Source organism: Pteropus medius, unplaced genomic scaffold (assembly GCF_902729225.1).
Source record: "Pteropus medius unplaced genomic scaffold, Ma_sr-lr_union100, whole genome shotgun sequence".
NCBI lineage: Eukaryota > Metazoa > Chordata > Mammalia > Chiroptera > Pteropodidae > Pteropus > Pteropus medius.
In genome coordinates this window covers 14154762-14178608 of record NW_024352784.1, presented here as the reverse complement: position 1 = coordinate 14178608, position 23847 = coordinate 14154762, and the positions used below count along the sequence as shown (strand labels likewise).

Genomic DNA, 23847 nt, shown 5'->3' with positions numbered 1-23847 from the left:
AGGGTCATAAGAAAACAATACCGCATTTATGAAATCATCTTCTGCATACTTAAGTACAAATATCATGAGTGTTAATAAGAAAAACCTTAGTAAAGAAAAATTCTAATAACACTAATAACAATTCTTATTGGAGAACTTTATTCATATTAAAAATAGAAGGTATGCACAAATATTCCAATCTCTCCAATAAAAATATTGGGTGTACTGAAGTGAATCCTTAAAACTGAACTCAAGCAAATTAAGAATTAAAGACAGAGAAGTAGGGACAATTTGATCATGAGAAGAAATTACAGATATCAGGGGATTATGCTAACTAAAACATACCAAACTGCCTCATTATTTGTTGATATATAAAGTTCCATTAACAGAAGACAAAGCCATTCTCAAAAGGTTTAAACTGCACTTGTACTCAAACATTTGCTAAAACTCATACTGAAGTTTAAAAATTAATCTATCGACTACTTAATAGACATAAAATTCCTTACTATTTTTTGATGGGGATAACCCTGACCATCTACCTGAACCAGAAAAGAAATTTAACCATTGTTAAAAGAAAAAGAAAGCTTTAAAAAGATGCTTACCCTCCCGGACCTCAAAATTTTGTCTAAAATAATCTTGATTTACCTTTAAATGGATGAAAACAAATAGAAAAATTTTCTAACACTTGTATTTGAAACTTTCTTACTAACTTAATTTTAAATATAGATTTTAATGAGAAGGGAGGTTCAATTTCTGAGAACCTGTTAATCAAGGTATTTGTATGGTCTGAGATGTTTTATTACTACCTTTGGCTTCAAGCCTAAGTAAAAGTCAAAGTCAAGACAAAAGAAACCAAATCCTTGACCCGGGCATTACATTTAAGAAACATCAAATAATCTCTTTCTATAAAGTAATTCTTTCTTATTTTTCTCAATTTCCTCACATTAAAATTTGGGTTTTATGTCATAAATGTTAAGCCAAACATATTCACTTGATATATATTCATATACACACTTTGTCACTGTCACTTTGTTGGGAAAGCCTTCCCAAACTCACCACACTTAGAAAGGGTGCTCTTGTAACACTGTAGTAAACACCCTGTACTTCTTAATAGCACTTATCACAGCTGAAACAATTTCTTCTAAATTATTTTAAGTTTGCCTTCTCCCTTAGCTGTAATGTCCATATACATTTTGTTCCCTATCCCTGTATTCCTGACACATTGTAGGCAATCTGTATGGAGAGGAAATGAAGATTCAAATGAAGAGTAAATACAGTTACAGTAACACTACATGTGCTCCAAATGGAACTGTGAGCACACTCTGTAATTCGGTCTGATCCTAGTTTATTCAGTGTCATCTGGGCTTCAGAGTTTCTGAGATACAGGTCTGAAAAAAATGATCCCATGTCTACTTTTTTCAAGGTTTAGAAAGCAAGAATGATCAGAACAAGCGTCTCTTTATCACTGTCAATAGATACAGAATCCTTCAAAATAACTCCCAAACTGGACAAATCACAATCTAAACCCCAAAGATCTAGTTGTAATCTAGAAATCAAAAGAACCTGACACATGTAATGCATCAAAAGACTATATCAACTAAATAGTAATAAGTTGAAAACACTGTAAAAATTCACCATTCTTATTAGGAACCTGCACCAATCTGATGATACTTGATCTAGTATTCTTTCTTCTTCTTTTCATACTTTTTTTTCACACAAATCCATTTTACTGAATATTTTTCAATGCTGCAGAAAGCAAAATTACTTAAAATTTGTATTCAATTCACTTCAATTATTCATTCTCCTCAAGTATAATTATGAAGAGAGAGCCTCATGCATAATCTGTAATATCAATTCACAATACTAATTTGATTAATAAATCAGGCTCATTAACAAATACTTATTAACCCATACTCCTTGTTTCCCAAGATGAAACAGATTCATCTCACATTAAACACAAAGGAAAAAACACACAAAAAAATCTCAAATAACAACACTCTTTTAGAGGAAATCAGTTAGTAGAAAGAAAGCTAAGATTAGTGACAAATTAAAAGTTTGACCTACGGTCAACAAAGATTCAAACAAATCTTTAATACTATGTTATGATATTTTTAGACTCTTAATCATCAAAGCATCAATTAATATTACATATTTACTATGTACCTAGTATGGTCCTTGGCAATGTAAACATATTTCACATGCACAATACCATATAAGTAATGCAAGAAATTGTACCAACACATTTTGAAGACTTTCCAAAAACTTTTATTTAGCTCTTAGTTAAGCGGTCATTTCAATTAACTCCCCTTCCCTAATTATTACCTAGCATAGTGCCTGGTAGATAGTCATTAAATAGTTGATAAATAAGTTATAAATCTATAAGCAAAGTCTTATCATTTTTATCAGAATCAAAGCTCATACAGAGATTTATAGAAAATAAAGTTTGTGCTCCAGCCTTTCATAATCAATAAATTGTCATAATCAATAAAAGCAATTACTTATATGTATGTTGCTTATGCACAAATATGAGGCAAGAGTTTCTCCTCGAAGTCATAACTCATAAAAAGAAGCTACCTTATAGTCATTCACTCCTTAGAAATGGTCATTTTTTAATAATTTGTTGTCCAATTTAAGATATTCCCCAGAATCAAGAGCTCTCTGTTCTAAATAAAAAAACTAGATTCAAAAATATAAAATAAATAGTGTAATTATATCGCTTGGAGGTGAATAAGCAAAGGGGAAAATTGTATGAAATGCAATCAAACAAGCAACAACCAGATCACATGAGTGTCTGTAGGCCATGGTAAAGATTTCACATTTTATTTAGAGGGAAAGTCACAGATTTCTGAGCAGAAGAACAAATGCTGATTTATATTTTAAAGGCTATGGGATAGGTATTTTACCCATTTTATAGATGAGAACATCGAGGTTCACATAGGTTAAGAACCCTGTTCAAGGTTACAAAGCTAATAAGTGGGGGAACTAATATATTCAAGCCCATGCTCTTTCCACCTCTTAAAATAACCCCCAAAACTCCCTGCTCAAGACTTCTCCGCAACACTCTCCTCTCAACCTCTTATTATCTTTCTTACTGCTTCTTTTTTCTCTACTCCTAAAATGAGCATTTCTCAAGTTGTCATCTTTCTAAACATTCTCCCTTGTTGACTAAGGACGTCTCTTCCTTGTTGACCTTCCATAGCTCCAACTTTCACCTCTATTCTTATGAAATCTTAACCTAAATCTCTGGCCCCATCATCTCCCTAGAACATCAGCTCTACATTTCTCAATGCCTTCTGGTCTTTCTCTATTCATATATTGTACTAGTAGTTAAAACTTAATATGCCCCAAGCAATCCAGCACACATCCCTGAAAATATTTTTTTCAAAAGCACTATCTTCCATGCATTCCAATCAAGAAGACTTAAAATCATATGGTTTCATTTGATTACTTCCTCTTCTTTATATCTGAGCCACTAAATCTAACAGGTCTATATACCACTGCCAGATTAAGCTTTATTAAACAACTTCGAGCATACTACCACTGCCAGATTAAGCTTTATTAAACAACTTCAAGCATACTACCCCTGTTGGCAACCTTTACTGATTGTCTACTACATCAAATAAAGTCCAAATTCCATCTGCCATTTTTCAAAGCATACCATATCCTATTCTACCAGAATGTCTTTGCTCAAATCATTCTTCTCCCTTATCTACCACCAATTCTACCTTTCCAAATCTTACTTTTCCTTCACGACTACTAAATTGCCACCTCTCCCATTAAGTTTCCCCTTATTTCCCAGTCATGTGATCTTCTACCTCTATCTTTCAAACTATTTTAACTCTACCATATGGATTTATCTCAATGAAATTTTTCCCAGTTTTACTAAAATATAATAGAAAATTAGTTGCTCACATCTACATTGTACAATTCAGTTTTTCTCAATTATAGTTGGCATACAATAATATATTAGTTTCAGTTGTACAGCAGTGATTAGAGATCTATATAACTCATGAAGTGGTCAACCCACTAAAAATATGCCCCTGACATATTTTTTACAACATTGTTGACTATCTTCCTTATGTTACATTTTATATCTCCATGACTATACTGTACCTATCCATTTGTACTTCTTAACCCTTGTACTTTTTCAACTTCCCTCACAACCCCCTCGCATCTAGTAGCTCTCAAAATATTCTCTGTATCTATAAGTTGATTTTTATAATTTCCATTTCCATTTTTTATGTTTTTTATCTTTGTTAAAGTTCTCACTGAGTTCGTCTACACTTTCTCTAAGTTCATTTATAACCAGTGTTTTGAACTCTGCATCTGTTAGATTGCTTTACTCCATTATTCCTGGATCTCTGTTCTGTTCACTCATATGGTCTGTGCTTCCTTGTTTTCCTATTTTGGCTGCCTTTCTGTGTCTATTTCTATGTACTAAAAAAATTTGCTAAGTCTCCCAGTCTTATTATCGTGGCTTTGTGTAGTAGGTGTCCAGTGGCACCTACTGAGAGGGGTTCAGCTGCAGGCCAATTTTACCCCCAGCCTGTGTCCCTCTGGGGCCCCTTGTTAAGATTCAGCAGGCAATCCACAGATGCTGTGCTTACGGTTGCCTCAGGAAGCCATGCCTGAAACCAAGGTCAGCTGCCACCAGTGTGAGTCTTGGAGCTGCTCAGCAAATGGTACAGGACTCACTGAGGACACACTTGGATGTAGCTTGGGTGGGGCCATGAGTTTAGAGAGTCGGAGTTTCAGGGAATCCTCTGGGTGGAGGACCTGTTAACTAGTTTGATGATATCTCAGCTATAGTGGTGCTGCATCTGCACACTGCAGGGTGGGGGACTGACCAGAGGAACAATGGATACTACCAGCTCTTCTGCCCAGGAGAAAGCCTCACCTCCAGCCCTCACTCCAAGAACTCGGTGTTCCCCTGTAAGTCCCTGGTGCCTCCAAAGCAGCCCACCCAGTGCTGGTGCTCAGAGTGAGCAAGTCCATCACTACGAAAGTCCACTTGCAGACAAGGCCCCTTTAAGAGGCATCTACACCTGCCAGCTGCAGTAGCCTCTGTCTCACTCAGCCGCTGGGGACCCGGCAGTCTTGTGACTTCGCCCTCTCCTACCTTCTACCATTGTAGACTGATTAATTCTTTCTCTCTCTTGTTGTAGTGCTTCTGTTCATCTAGACCCTAGGCAACTCTGCTTGCTGTTTGCTCCATGTTTCTGTCACAACTTTGATGTGGTCACAAAGAGGGGATGAACGAAGCTTCTATCATCTATGCCATTTTGCCCAGTCTCTATTTCAATGAATTTTTATTATAGGATGATACATGCCTAATCTTCCCTCCTGGACGATAAACTCTCAATGTAAGAAGTATATCCCATTCATTTTCTTATTCTCCACTGTATCACACAGCACATAGCTGCTATACTATACATAGCACCATGGAAACACAATGAATTTCTGATACAGTGAATAGGGAACAAATATTCCAAAACTAATATTGCTTCAGATATTACTAAACCTAATCATCAAATCTCAGTCCCCCTCCATTATTGTATATTTTTGCACCAATATTTATCAGCAAATAATCAAAAATATGTTTTAAAGAGTCAAAAATTCATGACAAAATATTTTTCTAAATAGCAAATAAGAGATTTGGTTACCCAAAATAATCTGTATCACGAGGAATCAACTAGAGAGTTGGGTACAAAGATAATTTGATGGAAAGTCTGTTACGACAGGGAGTACTGGTGTGGATTTGACTCCCTCACTCCTCCAGGTGGGTTTGTCTCTGTACCAAAATGTATTATTTTATTGAAGAAGATAAACTTTCCCAGATGGAAGAGATTTTTCAATTCATTTTGATTTGAAGAGAATTTTCTAGTGACCAGGCAAGAGGTAAAAATGCTGGCACTGAAAAATTACCTATCAAGGATTTGAAGGCTTTTTAAATTTTTCTATATCAACCAAATATCTGTTTTAATAAGAATCTACTGACTCAGAAACATGAACGGTAATGGATCATAATTATTTAAATCCCATATTCCAATATTTATTATCTTTTTTCTATGATCTATGATAACTAAAGGGCCAAATAAAAGTAAACCAGATTTGGCCAGCTATATTCAGGGACAGTTGCTACAGAAAAGAGTGAGTTGAGAGAGTATTTAGTGCAATAGTAAGTCTTCAACTTTCAACTATGAGTGATGTGCTGGAACTGTAATTTGTACTCGGCAGAGATCAGGCAAAGAACAACAAGAAGTCACATATAAAAATAAGTTCAACTAACTCAAGTGTCATATTAAGGAATAGGAAAATTCATTGTTTAATTGCTCATTAAAAAAAAAAAAATTCTCTCTCTCTCTCTCGGTAAAAAGCAAAAACAAATGGCCTATTACCAGAAACTTAGAAAAGTCTCATTGGTGGTCTCACGTACTCTAGAAAGTCTACTAACCACTGCCTTTAAAAACACAGTCCACAGTATGTGCCAGAAGTACTTGATATACTATGCCTCACTGAATCCTCACAAGTGCCTATGAAGTGAAAATTTACCATTTCTCCAATACTACGGACATGGAACTTGAGGCTTAGAGTGGTTAGGAAATTTGTCTGTGGTCACCCTGCTAGTATTAAGTAGTAAGCTAGAATTCTAACATAGGCAATTTGATCCCAGAATCCAAGATCCTGCCACCTAAGCCGTGCTGTAATACACAAATCTGAACAGCCTCTTGTAAGTATAATTAAGCTTTGGGAGTTTTGTGGAATTACCATTATTTCCATAAAATAAAACTATGTAAGAACATTTAAAGAAAACAACTCAGTTCATATTACTGAACTAATTTCTTCACAGTCAATGGTTTTCAAGCCTTTAGTAACTAAAGACTGTCCGCAAGCTTTTTTTTATTCCTAAGAATTCTAACTCTTGCTTAAGTATTTATTTGGAGTTTAAAGGTGATTAATTGACCCTTTATAATCTAACAAATTCGTTAGATTAAATGGTTCAAAGGGAGTATATATTAAGTAAACATGTTCATACTCTGAAGAAGGATGCAAACATCTAAAGGTCAATGAAAACAAAAGTTTTTAAATAATTCCTTCCCAAAAGTGAGAAAGGTTCTACTTTGGAGTCAGCTAAGGGTAAATGCCACCATACCTAATCTGGAGGTCCTGAAGAACATCACCTAGATCTTAGAACCACTTGTGAGAGGTAAACTCGAACAGAATGAAATCCATCTCCCTAAGTGAGGTATTGTGTATCCTAAATTTGCCAGAAATTATTGAGGGCACCATACTTTCATTACTTTTAATGGTAGTCGAAGGTTTAAACAGTTTAACAACTATTTCATGTGTATGTGTGTGGTGAGAGGTACCACTTATTACGAATGTGTGGTAATAACTAACATTCAAGAAACAAAATATAAGTTCCTGAAATACATTTTTGGTACATGCATAAATTGTTAGCAGATATTACAACATATGTAGGATTCTTCAAAAAACTACAGGAAGTGAATTGATGAGAATTGATGTGTTTTACAAATTGTGAAAACACAAAGATTCACTATTAAAAGGATTAGCCCATCTACATTTCAACGGGGTTTAAGTATTATAAGATGAATACTGACCAAGAACAGTTGTAGACACCAAAATGAAAAGGAAGCATGAGAGCAGATGTAGTGAACAAGAGAGGAAACGTGAAAGGGACAAAAGCAATCAGTTTAGTACAAAACACATGGTAATACTTCAAATAAAAAGACTCATTTAATAGGCTCCCGAAAACATTCGATTAAAATTTTCCCCCAAATCAGCTTCCCTTCAAAACTTCTCCTTTTCTATCAATGGTGGCAACAGCATCAATATGGCTTGAAATCCTAGAAGCGTAAACAAGTCCTCACTCACACTGCCCCCAATTTTGTCCGTCTCTAAGTCTTATTTATTCTTTCTGTGAAATGCCTCTTGTCAAATGCCTCTACAACTGCCCTTTCATTCTTTCTGGCACTACCTTAGACCTGCCAAAATCTTCTTATTCCTGAACTATTAATGAGTTCATTCATTGATACTTGCACTCATTCAGACTTATTAAGCACTTACCGAAGTTTTGTGCTAGTGCTGAATATAAACCACCATTCTAACAGAAGATAGAAACATCAATTATAATGAAGTACAATTTTAATAATTGCAACATTTTATTAGGTCCCTACTATGTGATAGCTGCTATTCCTACCTACTATTATCCCATTTAAGTCCTTACAACAGCCCTAAAAGATGGAAAAAAAAATGCCTAATTATTCAAGATGTGTTATGAACTAGAAGATATGTGATACGTCTCCAATTAATTACTTCACTCAATTCTCACAGAGAAAGACAAAGTAACATGCAAAAAGTAAAACACCTATTAACCAATAGAGCCAAGATTTAAATTCACATGTCCCTAACCCCTTTTAAAAGCCCACCTCTTCCCATACTACCTTGTATCTTGGCACCTGGGGTTACACATTTAAACAATAATTGCCAACACTGACAAAGAGCGAAGTGTCGCTATAAGCTCTAAGTAGCCCCAGCCACACACACAAATATAATTGAAACAAAACTGTCATGAAATAATGCATATCCTTGGTATCTGCAATGGTCTCTAATTTTTTCTATTCTCTTCTATGTCAGTTAAAATAAAATACTGCTCAATTCCCACTAATTTTATTTCACAACTACTTATAAGTACCAATCCAAAGTTTGAAATACACAGTCCTAAGGGATACAGGCCAAATAAGATGGAGAATTTATCCTCAAAAAGTATTTAATCTATTGGAGACATAACAGTAAAACACAAACCTTTGACACCCTGCCCCCTTCTCAACTGCTGGAATAGAAAAACTAATGTACCTGTTGCTCTCCTGAACTTGCCAATCATGAAACATACCAATAAACTGTCTAGGTTGTAGAGATGACAACTGTCAGGCACTCAACAAACGGCTGTTAAATGAATGAGACACCATAAAAGTGCTATGGATTTTCAAAGGAGAAATTACATACACTCTCTCCCCACTCATGTCATAATCCTATAAGGGCAGGAACAATCATTTTGTATTGTTGAATATATCAAGAGTTCAATAATGTTTGTAGATGTTCTATTAAAAAAAAAACTGAGCTACAAACTGGCCACAATTCATGTGGAAAAGCAGATAAACATGGATCTTTGCCAAAGAAAATCAAGGGAAAATTTTTTAGCTCCAATAGTAAGTTTATTATCAACCTTCATTCTTAATCCTTACTATTCGAAATGTGGCTCTTAGTTCAGCTGCATCAATATTACATGGGAGTTTGTGAGAAATGCAGAACCTCAGGCCCCACCCAGACCTAATGAATTGGGGACCACTGCCCTAAGGGGATTCCTAACATACATTTAAGTTTGAAAAACATCAGTCTGTAAAATAAAAATAAAACGGGCTTCTGCAAGCTCAAAGAAAGTTACCATTTTCTCCTTTGTTATCTCTGTAACAAATAAACTTTTCGAGAAATACTACGGATATGGCTATGACACGCTTCCAGGCATAATAGGGTACACATAACCCAAAGTATTACTCAGTGAGAAGACTTGACCATCTACTGAATACTGAGTGAAACTTTCAAGAAACATGCAAAAAACATGATCTCTGCCTTCTTAAGACATAAATTCTATTGGGCAAGAAAATGAGAGACTGAACTTCAATAACCAAAGTAATAAATCTTTCACACCAAGGACAAAGATATGGGGAAAAAAAAAGATGCTGATGACAGTATTTAAGAACAAACTTCCTTAACAGTTCTCAGTGATAAAAACACATATTTCCAAATATTCTCTATTAAAAACTCCAAACTAAGATTGCCCTACATGTAAATCTGTGTGACATGAAGTCAGATTTCCTAATCACTTTCGCTGACTCTGACTGGAACCACCCTTTAAATCACCAGGCAAAATCTCAACAAGGTGTCTACTTTGCGAACTTTCGAAACACTCGCAAAACCCTAAGCCACAATCCTGTCATTCCAAACTGAGATAAAATCTGTGGCATGCTATCAAATATGCCCTTTAAAAAAAGGGGAGGGGATTGGGGGGACAGAAGGATTTATATGAGAAAAGGCCATTTCTTATCGCCTCTCTAACCTCTTCATCTCAAGGCAGGAGAAAGGCAAAATAACGCTGGTCCCTGTAGTTACAATTTTAAGTGTCCTGAACTTAATCCCAGAGTTAAGGAGTCAATCCTCTTCCCAACAACAGGCGTTTAGATGACAGCTCAACCTCTAATTCCCCTCCCCCTTCTCCCGTCCCGTGTAGGATTTGGGATATCCGCCCCTTGCAACCTCCCCATCTCACCTACTCTCGTCCTCCACTCCCTGCCCCCCCCCCCCCCAAAAAAAACACCCTGACCCCTCCAAATGAGAAACAGACACAGAGCGAGTCCCCAGGCCTCTCGGGAGCAAGACTGTACCCCCGGCCCACTCTCCTCACTAAACTCGCCCCTGACGGGTCTCACCAAGTACAGGGGAACATAGATCTTCAGGGACTCCTCCAGGGCGACCCCGGTGATGTGCAAGAAAGAGACCCCGCAGGAAGGGTGCCAAGTGTGGCCGATCTCGTAGCAGTTATGAGGGATGGACTTGCTGAGAGCCGCCATGACGAGGAGTTGCGCGGAGGGGACGCCACTGGGGTGAGCCGAAGCTCGGGAGGAAGGTAGGAAGGAGGCACCGGAGCTCACTTCCAAACTCCGCGAGCTCGCGGGGCGGGCCGTGGGAGGTGCGGAATGGAGGGGAAAGGTCACGCGAGCGGGGTTACTCTAGGCCGACGTCCCCGGATGTTGAGCGCTCGACGTATCGCAGCTTGAAGGGGCGGGGCGCGCACTGGGAGGCGTGGAGAGGCGGAGCGTGCGCGCTCCTCAAGCGGGTCTCCGGCGGGGGCGCGCACCATCTCCCGCCCAGCTGCGAGCGCAGAGCGGAACGCAGAGCGGAAGGGATGAGAGTGCTGCTCAGCGACGCGCCTACCTCCTCTCTCAGCACGCTGGGCCGGCCTTGTAGCGCGAGCGCTGGGGCGGGTGTGCAATGATAGGTGACCTGCGTCACGTTCTACTCCAGCCTCTGTCCTCTGCAAGCCCGGCTATGTAGAACTGAGGACAGTGTCAAAAAAGGATTAAATGTCTTTACTGGGAGCTGGTGGAGGAAGATGGTTGCCAAAGGAGAGCCTGGATAACTATCCTCAGAACTGCCAGCTCCCCTTTCCTAGAGTGCCACGTAATAAATAAATACATAGCTAAGGCAGCCTGCTGGTTGCAAACGTACTGCTACCAATTGCTGGGCTTTCTAAGCTTCGAGGTGTCTGAGAAGGCTTGAAAAATCTGCTAGCTGTTTTCATACATTCTGGAGAAAGGGCACTAGATCATTCTGTACAAAACCTAGGGACACTGAGCAGTCCATCCTACAGTATCCATGGCAAGTGCTCATCAGCCAAATAGTAAACGAAGTGAAGGCAGCAGTGGTCATGGAACTAACTCATGCCTGACTGGAGATGATGCAGGACAGGGCCTCCGAATGGGGTCTCAAGCCCTATACCTGCCAGTCCTTGACCCCCAAGGAGACAGTCCTTGACTCTGCACAGGAAAGAATTCAAGCTAGAGCCAGAATTAGAGACAAAAGGAAAGTTTATTAGAGAAGGAGAAACACTCCACAGGCAGAGATGTTGTCTCCTCTCAAAGCCAGAGAATGAGACCCCTGAGTGTTCAAGGAATTTGGTTTATATCGTTTCCTTCCCAGATATGGGTATGCAGCATTAAAGGCATGAAGAAGTAGTTGTTAGTAATCTCAGCAGGAATCTTTCTGTAGGTCCCTGTGGTATGGCCATATGCTGATCAGCCAAGTCCCTGTGTCTAGTAGCACGTAGCAGGCTCTGAATACAACCTGGTTCATTATTTAGTCAGTTTGTGTGGTTTTTATGCCTATTTCCTGTATTAGAGAGACTGGCCAACAATTGGCATGACAAGGGACCTGTGTGATCTATGAGTCATACAACTGCTCTAAATGTCACTTTCCTCACCTATAAAAACCTAAGTTCTTTGGAATTCTAAATCCTACAGTTTCTCAAAGCAGGAGCCTATTACCTTTAGAGGAACCCCATTCTAAGTTACTGTTCATTCATTCATTCTACAAATATTTACTGAACACATACTATTTTCCAGGCACTGTTCTAAGTTCTGTAGATTCAGATGTGAAAAAAAGAGTCAAGGTTTCTGCCCACTCCTCAGTGCTATAGACCAGAACCTGAGCTGTTGCTACAGCCACAGGCACTATACTGTGACTTCTGGATTTACAGTGAGTGATGAAGTCACCAAGTTTTTAATGATATAAAAGTAAGGAAATCTACACAAGAAATCAAAAACAGAAAGAAATAAGTTCTGTTTAAATGTTGACAAAAGACAAATAAATGTAAAGGGAGCAAAGCAGATCTTGGTGGGTGACACTGGTGACACTATAGAGTAACCTTACACAATTTTTTGTGAAGTTGCTGCTCTTAACAACTGCCAATTTGCTTTGTATGATACACCATACAAATCAAAAAAGTCAAAGAAGACCTAGCATTTATATTCTGGGCTCCTGAAAGTACATTTTTAAAAAGCATGATGATTTATGCTAGCTCTAAAGATGCCATTAAAAAAAAAAACTTACAGGTATTAAAGATGAGAAAAGTATATGGCTTGGATAATATTAAGGAGGCTTGTAACTTGGAGAGAAATTGGGAAACCGTGTAGTAGTCTCACTTGAAGGAAAACCCTTATAAAATGACAGTCAAACCCTTATAAAATGACAGTCAAACTTCTGCTTCTTCAGCTCAGTCAGTTGAAATTATATTAGGTTTTGTTTTGTTTTTGCCCCTTCTCAATGGGCCCTTCCAAAATAGTGAATGAAGGAAATATTCATTTAAGCAGCCTATCAGTGATTGCCATTAGACTGTTTAATACTGTTACTTTTATGTAGAACCCAACTGTCACATTTTAGTTGAAACAACTGGTTATATGCCTCCCTTGCCACAAGCATTACAATGAATGTGATTGTCAATGTGAATAGCATATAGTACTGCAAAGGGTAAGCTAATTGAATGCCCTGAAACTAGCATTCTAGAGAGGGAGGACAGAAAATAAATAAATAAAATACTAAACACGATAATAAGATAGGCGTAATAATAATATAAGAGAGTATTAACTGAGATAATATAAGATAATTGTTTGAAGAAAATAAGAGTACTCACCAGATGAAAAGCCCAAAATAACAGTGGCAAAGAGATAAAGGTTTCTCTCTCTCAGGTAAACATAAGCAGTCTTAGGCTAAAATAGTGCCTCCATAACCATCAGGGATCCAGATTCCTTCTGACAGGTTACTCTGCCAACTGTTACCTGAGATTTCTACCCTGACTTATAAGATGGTTGCTTCACCTTGAGCCATGACAACCGCATGCTAGCCAGGAAAACCAGTGAAAGAGGAAGAGAGGACATACTTCTTCTCTTTAAGAAAACTTTGCAGACATCTATGCAAACTACTTCTCCTTATATCCCATTGGTTTGAGGTTAGTCACATGGCCACACTTAGTTACAGGAGAGGCTGGGAAATGTAATCTGTTTTTATTGGTTGACAAATAGCTAACTTTTTGGGTTTTATTACTGAGCAAAATAAAAAGGACAGATACCGAGGGCAACCAGCAACATCTGCCATATTTCTATGCCTCTGGCTACCCAAATATCTGGGCACATCCTTCTTCCAGATAAAGATAAATATACCCACTCTTTCCCAAGGGAGACAACCTAAAGCCCCAGGCAGATAACCCATCTTGCTCAAATTCCAGCATCTTCTTCATGACCAAATGCAAGTCTTATGTTCAAATTATTTCCTCTCTTAACATACCCAATATACAATGGTAGGATAGGAACAGATAATAACAATTTTTTTAAATCAATTAGAGAATAAGAAACAGCATAAACTTGCCCACAGAAATTACAGAAATAGCAAAGTAAGCTTATCCTTTAATTTCAATAACGCTTCCCTGGAAATCTGATGTTCTGCAAGATAATGCTATGTGGGAGCCTATTTTTAAATAGGGAAAAATAAAATGTGTTACACATCAACACCCAAATTTCTATCATGTATTTAAAATAAAGTAAAATGCCAGGTAGAAGTAACAGACTATCATGTTAAGGTGTACAATACTTCGAGAATAGCATTTTATCAAAAAATGGGCAGAGGATCTTAACAGACACTTCTCCCTAGAGGACATACAGATGGCCAACAAATATTTGAAAAGATGCTCAACATCGTTAGCTGTTAAGGAAATGCAAGTCAAAACCACAATGAGATACCATCTCACACCTGTTAGAATAGCTATAATCAACAGGACAAGTAATAACGAATGCTGGAGAGGATGCAGAGAAAAAAGAACTCTCATGCACTGCTGGTGGGACTACAAATTGGTACAGCCACTATGGAAAACAGTATGGAGGTTCCTCAAAAACTAAGAATTGATCTACCATATGATCCAGCAATCTCTCTACTGGATATTTACCCCGAAGACTTGGAAACCCATATCCAAGTAGATATTTGCACACCAATGTTCATAGCAGCATTATTCACAGTGGCCAGGACATGGAAGCAACCAAAGTGTCCTACAATAGATGATTGGCTAAAGAAGCTGTGGTTCATATATACAATGGAATATTACTCAGCCATAAGAAGAGATGAAATACTGCCATTTGCAACAACATGGATGGACCTAGAGATAATCATGCTAAGCGAAATAAGCCAGACAGAAAAAGTTGAAAATCACATGATATCACTTATATGTGGGATATAAACCTAAAAGCAATAAATGAACAGGACAAACGAACTGTTTACCCCGAGAGACTCGTGGACATGGACTATAGACTAGTAGTTACCAGAGGGTAGGGAGTAGAGGGTAGGGGGAGGTAGACGGGGTAAAGGGGGTCAAATATGTGGTAACAGAAAGAAATCTAACAATGGGAGGTGAACATAGTGTAAATATATATATATATGCCTTATTGTTAAAGCGTACAGATGTAACTTATTGGATATCGTTAACCAATGTTACCATAAAAAAATAAATAATTAATTTTTTTAAAAAGAATAGCATTTTAATCACCAAACAATACAGTTGCTATCAGTTGCTCTTGAAAGTAATAGCTCATGTAGTTTGCATGCATAATGATAAACATGTTTACCATGTGGCACAGCAAATACATACCAATAACTAAGGAAATTTTAAAGTTAAAAGCAGTCAATTTCTTTTAACTGTTAAATGAAGATGTGAAATTTAAAGAAATGTGAGAAAGGAAGAACAATTATTGTTGCAACAGATGCCAAAGATGACAGTGCTTATGTGTTAGATAGCAAAGGGGCAATTTCAGGCAAACTCTCAGGTACAAAACAATGGAAAAGGTAATCTCTGTTTTTCCTGGTGCTGCTGTAGAGGCTCCAAAACAGGAAGGCATTGATAAATTCTCTGTGCTTTAGGATTGAAAAAATAAAAATTGCAAAATGAAGCAGTTTGTAGTTAACCAGTAGTTTACATTTGTAAATTCCTTTATATGCTATTATAAGATATATTGTGCTGTTCTTTAAAAGAAAAGCTTCTCATCATGCGTCCATCAAGTTTAAGGGTAATGTTACGTCCATCAAGTTTAAGGGTAATGTTACACACTGTATCTGCATGGGCCTTTTTAGTCTGCCTGTGAACTGTAGCTTGACTGGATACTCTCTTGGGCCTTCACTGTTACTTCTTTTCCATAAAAAAACAAAAACAAAAACAAAAACAAGGCTTTGGGGTTCATCAACAAGGTGCAGCAAAGCTTCTTCAAAGAAGATACATAGTGAATGAAGGAAACTAATCTGGCAATTTGTGGCTGAATTCAAAGGCTTTGAAGACATGCCAAGCTGAAAATTGTTGCTCTTGCAAGATTCTGGCTTTGAAGATGACAATGGAAAAGAAGGGAAGAACTCTTAAGATCTCATGCAGAGGGATTTAACAACACTAAATTGTTTAGCTTTACATGCAGTCACTGTAGAAATGCATATCAGGCATAAGCACAATGACAAAGCATGGCTCAGACTAAGTATGACATTGTGGTGCCTCTTAATTCCAGCAGCATTCAGATACACATTCCCTTTGTTGATACTAGGCAAGCTTTTCAAAATAGCTATGTATGATTCGGATTTTCTACCAATTTTGGTTGCAATGTGACTTCACATTTTTCTTCACATTATTTTAAGATATTATATTCCATCTTTAAAGTGTAAATATAAATTTTTGCCATATAAACAAACATTTATACTCTCAGTCCAAGCAGATAGTTCTTCAGCCAATATAATTCTCTTTAAAATTGGGGGGATTCTTACATATCAAATAATAACTACTCCATTTTTTAAAAGCCACACCCACTATCTCCATCTCAAGCTGAGAGTGAGGAACCTGGTGGAAAGTGCCCTTAAAATATTTAGAAGCCCTCTTATCAAGCTGAGAGGGTGTAGGGAGGACAGTGTTAAATATTTCTATAGTCTTGAAGAAGAGTCTTAAAGCTGCTCCCTAGATTTAACCCTTACCTTAAAGCTATACCTTACTTTCAGAATTTTTTTGCCATCTAGAGAGGCTGGAAATGAAAAACAGCTTTATTTTTGAACCAAAAGTTCCTAGGTTCTTTACATTTCTTCTAAATTCTGCTTTAAAATTAAATAGTTCTTTTCATCTCATCTCTGTCTTACCACGCATAGTTTTTTTTTAATCAATTGATATTTTCAACATTCTGTCTGAAATTTTCCTTAATCAAATGCATCAGTTTGTTAGAGATACTTCCTATTTTCCATAATTCAGCAGGCAACAGTGTTGCCAAAATTTCCTCCTACATTACAAAGATTCCTTTTTCTCCACCCTCTGGTAAGAATTTTCTCACTGTCCTTCAAGCCTTCAAGAATTCCACAAAATTCTCTCGAATAACCTTACAAAATATTCAAGTACACCGTCCTTAGAATTTCCAGTGTCTATATTATTTCGATGATGTTATCAGTACTTGTAGACTACAGTTAAGGACACCATCCTCGTCCACTTCAAACTCAGACTGCTCCCACCACAGAGTTTGAAAGTAAAAGATTTGTGGTTGTTCTTTGAGAGAAAAAAAAATACAAAATCCACATGTAATCGATAGGAGTAAATATATAAAATAGTATACTTCCAAGGCCAGTCACATCTGTCTAAAAATTTAGACTAAATGCAATAACATGCCTAAAAAGAAAAGGTGATAGGAATAGAAGCTGTAAAAGAGAGAGCCACTGAGGCTATTCAGGCACATGCTTAGGGGAGTGGAAACTGCAGTGCAGATTCAAATCACGGGTATTCTGGAGGCACTGACAAACTATACCGTGGCATGGATTCACAAGCTCTATTGGAAGGATGTCATTAAACATTTGATTTATCTAACTAATGCCCTTTTTTTGAGAATAGGTACACCAAACAAACTTTTTATTATGGTTTGACTTCCTATGCAGGCCTGTCTTGAGTGAGAAATAGGGCTTGATCGTGGTAACACAGATATCCTAGTTTGTATGAGAGGACTTTTTTTTCTCCTTATCATTTAATAAATTGGAATTTTGACTTATACATTCATTATAAGCTCTTTTTGTGTCACTTCACCTATGAGAGACAGAGCCTCCCTTTGGTGTGCTGACAAAACCAGTTTTTGACCTTGACAGTTTGTGGGTATTAGCCAAGAAAGTTAGCGGTGCTGTCATACCACATACACCCCTAAATCTCAGGGGCTTAAAATAAGAAAAGCTTATTTTGTGCTCACACAAAGTCCAAACCAAGTTGGTCATCTCTTCAGGGCAACTTTCCTTCAAGCCATGATTCGAGGTTAAAGGTTTCTCCATCTTTATTGGGTCTTCAATAGTCGTTTTTCTTTTTTTGTGCATAATTTTTAGTTATTGTACATTGTAATGCACAAGAATTTTAAGTATACAGCTTGATGGATTTTTACATTTGCCTTCACACTCCTGAGACAACTATCCAGAAAAAGAGGTTTTCCATCCTACCAGAAGGCTCTCTGGTGCCCCTTCCCAGTTAATACACCTATGAATAGAGATAGCCACTATTCTGATTCCTATCACCATAGCTTCACTTGCCTTTTTCTCAAATTTACATTGATGGAGGCATACATTAATATATTTTGGTGTCTGGCTTCTCTCACTCAAGTGTTTGTGCATGTAGGTATAACTATAGTTCATTCATTTTTATCAGTGTGTAATATTCTACTGTATAAATACAGCACAATTTTTCCATTGCAGGACATTTGGGTTGTTCTAAATTAGGGGCTATTATGACTAAAGCTGCCCTGACCATTCTTTTACTTGTCTTTTTGTAGGTATATGCTTTCATTTCTCTTAGGCATACACCTAAGAGTGGAGTTGCTAGGTAATAGGGAAAGCTTATGTTTAGCTTAGTAGATGCTGATTAGTTATTCTTAATTTTAAGGGTCAGGACTTGAAGTGGTTTACATTACTTCTGTTTACATCTTATGTCCAGAACTGAAGTTACTTGTGCCCCACCTAACTTCAAGGGAAGATGGAAAATGTAGTCTTCCTATGGGACCAGAAAAAAAAAAAAAAGATGAAATGAGATTTGTTACATATCTATCACTGTCTCTATCAAAAAGACCTACCCAAGGATCAGGTCACCTGGGAGACAACTGACTAATCTTCTCTGCTGTTCATCCTTGTGGGACTTCATGACCCTTCCTTTTCAAATGAATATATGTGCAATTAACTGTACATCTTGTTTTAAATGAGCTAGTGCAAGCTGGTCATCATCACTTACTGTAATGGATTGAAGATTTGTGTTCCCCCAAAATTCATATGTTGAAATTCTAACTTCTAATGTGGTGGTATTTGGAGGTGGGGCCTCTAGCAGGCGATTAGATCACGACATGAAGCCCCCATGAAAGAGATTAGTACCTTTTTAAAAGAGACTCCAAAGAGCTCTCTTGTCCCCGCCCCCTTGTGAGAATACGGCCAAAAGTAACAGGCTACGAACCAGGAAGCCAGGAAGTGTGGCCTCACCAGATGTGCCTTACACATAGAACAATTTTAATAAAATAGTAAATGAATAAATGAATGAAAAACGGTGGGAGAGAAATTTTAAAGCATTGTATCTTCTTCTTTAAGAAGAAAGCAAGACAAAAATATTTAGAACTTCTTTCTTATTTATTTGCTTGTTTTTGGTTTACTTCCCTAACTTCCTATTAAATTCTCAGTTCCTTAGAAGCAGAATATACTCTATCGGTCATCTTTATATTTTCCCTCAGCACCTAGAAACTAGTGTGAAACCACAATGTTTTGAAGGGACAAATAATTGACTCTCATATAGAATTTTTGGCTTATCATCCCAGTCTATGGTTTTTAGAAATGGCTTTTACACTTAAAAATATATATTAATATTAACACATAATATGTATATATTAATATATATTTATATATATTAGCCTGAGCTCAAGCTTCTTATCATCTCAAACTATTTGTGAGTATGCAAGACTATCCATAAGCTCCACAATTCTGCAATATCTATAACTTATTATAGTTCTATGATATGCCATTTATATAATTTACTTGAGGATGGACATTGAATTCATGAAAAATAGCCAAATCCTTATTGTATTCTCACACCTTGGGCTTTGATTATCTTTAATTTTATTTATTCTAATAAATGATCATTATTTTTGATAGAAAATATAAAAGCAAAAGAGTTCATCACTTTGTATTCTTCTTATCATCCATTTAGAGTACATTATTTGTCCCCAAGCATAAGGCCTACTCCATCCCTTATCTGAGCCAAACATAGCTACAATGTCCTATTTGCAGACCATAATGAGACTCAAACAATTGTTCATTCAGGGATGTAGCTACATCCACAGAGTTTGTGTTGCTATTCTTGTGTGTCCTTCTTTGATGAGGTGACTTTTTTTCTAACTTTTCACAAGTCCTTTGAAAATCTATACATGACATGAGGTACCAGCATTTTATTTCTCTTTGTGAAGGTTCTACTGTGCTTTTTAACAATACTTTTTGAAATTCTGATACTTAAAACAACTACAAGTGCTTTCAAGGCAGAAACCATCTCTTGTATTTCTTTGTTTGTCAGATGGTGCTCTAGCAGGTTGTCAGTATAATCTTGTAAAATAATGCTATTGTTTGCCTCTCTGCAATTGATAATATCCTTCTGAAAAATGGAGATACATTTTTGCTTAAAGTAATTTAGAGAATCAATATAGGTCAAATGAATTAAGTTCTTGAAAACTGTAATTTCCTCCAAAATAGATTCAGTATCTTTAGTGCCTAACCCAGGATCTACTACATGGGGACACTCAACTATTTGTTGAATTAGTAAAATACAATTTAAAGTATACCTTTATAGTTAAACTTCTATTGTTGGCAGTCTATAGTTATATTCGAATTCGAAGATTCAAGTAATAGGCCATTTATTTCTTTCCCTCTCTAAACATTTCAGTATGTTTTCTCCAAGTCGTAAGTACATGTCTAAACCTGCCTGGCAATTACATTCTTAACATATTATAAATATTAAAAATTCTAAGATGACACAGATACTTTCTATCAAGGATCTTTTCACTTTTACTGTACAAATCAGTGTTCCACAATGGTTAAAATCAAGTTCAAAGGCAGAGGTTTTCCTCATTAAGCTTAACTTATGAAAGATAAAATTATTTGCAAGAATGTATTTGATGGTCTACTCTTAATAAGACCTAACTGAATAGTTGAAGAGTTTCGTCCTTACTAAATCTTTTTGTGATCAGTTTTGGAAAAGCATTTTCCACATAGTCTGAAGGACAAAGGTATCTGTCATATGCATCCAAAGTAATACTTATTTTGTCTCCTTTTAAAAAAAATTCACAACCGAATTCTCTCCATTTTGTGTCTATTCTCATGTTTGAAGATTTCCTCTCTTAAAATACTGCATTTCATATACACATACTGATATAAATTAGCAAAATTTCTAGAAGTCATCTCAGTAGGATCTATGAACATTTTAAATATACAAGCCTTTGACACAATTCTAATTGTAGGCCTCTATTCTATAGAAATACTGACAAAAATTTTCTCCAAGTATTATTTATAAGAGCAAAACTATTCAAAATAATTTAAATGTCCATGTTAAGGACATGTTAAATAAATAAATTACAATACATCCATATTGTGAAATGTAAATAGTAAAAAGAGTAAAGTAGATCTGTATGTACCAATACCGAAGGATGTTCATGATATTTCATTGAATAGGGGAAAAAACCCACAAACTATTTTATATAGAGGGAGCTCATTGTTTTAAGAATAAAAGGCATTTGGGTTATATGTATTCGTATACATGTTCACATAGGCATTGAACAAGTACAAGAGAATACACAACAAATAAAGGGATCAAGACAGAGCCCTTACACTTTTTATTTTATATTCTACTATATTATTTGGTTTTTTTCCCAATTAGCATACATTATGCTTGCATTCCAAAACTTTCTTCAGGATTATTTTTTCTCCTAAAGTTTATTTTAGGTCATGAGTGCTAATTGTTCTAAATCTTTATATGTTGAAAAACAGCAGTTTTACTCTCACTACCTCAAACTACAGATAATTTGGTTACGAATAAAATTATAGATTCAAAGTAAATTTTTTCTCAGTATTTTAAAAATATCTCTTCATTGTTTTCTTGCATAAAATGATGCTAATTATATGTCCAGTGTTATTTGATTCTTCGGGTTATTTGTCTTTCTACTGTGGTAGTTTTTAGGGTTTTCTCTTTATCGCTGATGTTTCACTGTATGTTTCTAGTCATGCTTCTTTATTTCAATTTTTGTATTATTCTGCTAGAATTTAGTGAACTCTTTTAACCTGAAGTATTACATCTTTTTCAGTTCTAGAAAATTAAAGAATTGCATCTCTTCTGTTCTCAGGAAATCTGGAAATTCTACTAGACCAGTTTTTTAACCTGTGATCTGTGGGTAGAATTCAGGGGAGTCCATAAATGTGGATGAAAAACAATTACATTTTTATTTTCACTAATCTCTAACTGAAATATCATATTTTTCAACATTTGCATGTAGGCAAGAAAACACAGTAGTATTGGCAGTATCTGTGACGTTATCACCAATAGAAATCACCAATATTTTCATATTGTATTACAATTGTGGCAAATATCTCAAAAATGATAGTCAACTGGCTGTCGGGTCTTGTTATTTAATTTGTTAATATGTTAATATATCATAAAATTGTAATACTTTAAACATTGCATTTCAACATAATTGATTTCTTTTATAATTTTATGCATTTTAATTTTATGCATTTAAAGTCTTATTCTAAGAAGATGCTATGGTTTGAATGTTGGTGTTCCCCCAAATTCTTATGTAGACATCCCAGTATTCAGTGTGATGGTATTAGGAGGTGGCCTTATAACTGAGCCCCCAAGAGCTTAGTGTATCCCTTCTGCCATGTGAGAATGCAGCAGGAAGACACTGGCTATGAACCAGTAAAAGGGCCTCCACAGAATGTGGCCATGCTGGCACCTTGATCTTGAACTTCTGAGTCTCCAGAACTGTGAGAAATAAATTTCTTTGTTTATAAGCCCCCCAGTCTGTGGTCTTTTTTTTACAGCAGCCCAATCAGACTTAGAGGAATCCATAGTCTTCCTAAGCTGCTAAAGAGATCCATGACACAAAACAATGTAAAGATGCCTGCATTAGAGTGATGCTAAAATCTCTACAACCTTAATATCTCTTAGCTTTTCTTTCAGTTTCACTCTATTTCATTATCTTTGGTTAGATTAGAGAGAACTAGAAAGCCCCCCAGAAAGAGCAGCAGCTTTGAGGTGATGGGAGCCTCAGCTCCCTACTCTGGTTTCTCATGCGATCACAGCATCCAAAGAAAGTCCCTTCACTGTTTTTAAGGATCTGTTAACCTATTTTTTTTAAGCTTAAGCTTAATCTTAAAGCTGGGATGTGTGTATTAACTTTGCATTTTAATAAATGAGGAAAAGATGCAGTGCTACATTCTTTCTCTTTCTATTACTTTTTTCTTTTCTTTTCTTTTCTTTTACAATATGTAATATTGTAAGAAAAAACCCTTACACGGCTCTTTTATAAGTGAGAAAACTGAGGGCGGTATAGGTTAATCACTGATTCAAAGTCATGTAACTAGTTAATAAGAGGGCTGGGACTAAAACTCAGGTCTTCTGGCTTCTTCTCTAGTGCTTGCTCTTTTGCGCTATCTTAGGACGTGTCTCTTTCCTTTCCAGAAGCTAATGGGGCCGATGTTATAAGTCATAATCTAGAAAATCATTGTATTATTTATTTATTGTACATGTAGTTCTCTTAGCCTAAGATACTGTTCAGTCAGTCGGTCAAAAATTACTTTAATGTGTTCTAAGTGCTGAGCGGGGTGCCAGGAATACAACATTGAACAAGACCCAGTCCCTACCTGCATGGAACTTACAGTCAGCCTGGTGAGGATGATGGGCTTCAAACAAGTATTGGATTCCTCATCTCTCCTTTTGGTGAACTTTTCTACTCACCTTTCAAGATATGACTCAAATGCGCCTTCTCTGTGAAGCCTTCTGGATAGTCAGTTGCTCTTCTCTGTGCTTCCACATTGTATGGTTCATACCTCTATTATCATCTGAGAACAGGCTTTTCATTTTAATATTTTAGTTAACAGTGTTTCCTGCCACCCCACTCACTTCCATCGCCCAATCAGGAGGTAAGAAACTCAAGGGCAGGTTTGTTCTTTCATCTTGATAGCAAC

General features: G+C 36.6%; 1 protein-coding gene and 1 pseudogene across 7 annotated transcripts in view; one reads left to right on the top strand and one right to left on the bottom strand.

The window, feature by feature from the left end:
* TMEM135 (transmembrane protein 135) overlaps positions 1 to 23847 on the bottom strand; it is a 256996-nt gene that overhangs the window by 185062 nt on the left and 48087 nt on the right. For 2 of the 7 annotated variants that reach the window (XM_039848277.1, XM_039848282.1), the window contains exon 1: positions 10488 to 10823. The exons of 2 other annotated variants lie outside the window; for them this stretch is intronic. In XM_039848277.1, coding sequence (XP_039704211.1) covers positions 10488 to 10628 — 141 coding nt within the window. In that variant the 5' untranslated portion in view covers positions 10629 to 10823. Of the gene's footprint in view, positions 1 to 10487; positions 10827 to 23847 lie in introns of those variants that run through there. 3 more of the 7 variants (XM_039848279.1, XM_039848278.1, XM_039848276.1) reach the window with 3 other exon arrangements.
* Positions 11434 to 12778, top strand: LOC120590540 (cofilin-2-like; annotated as a pseudogene).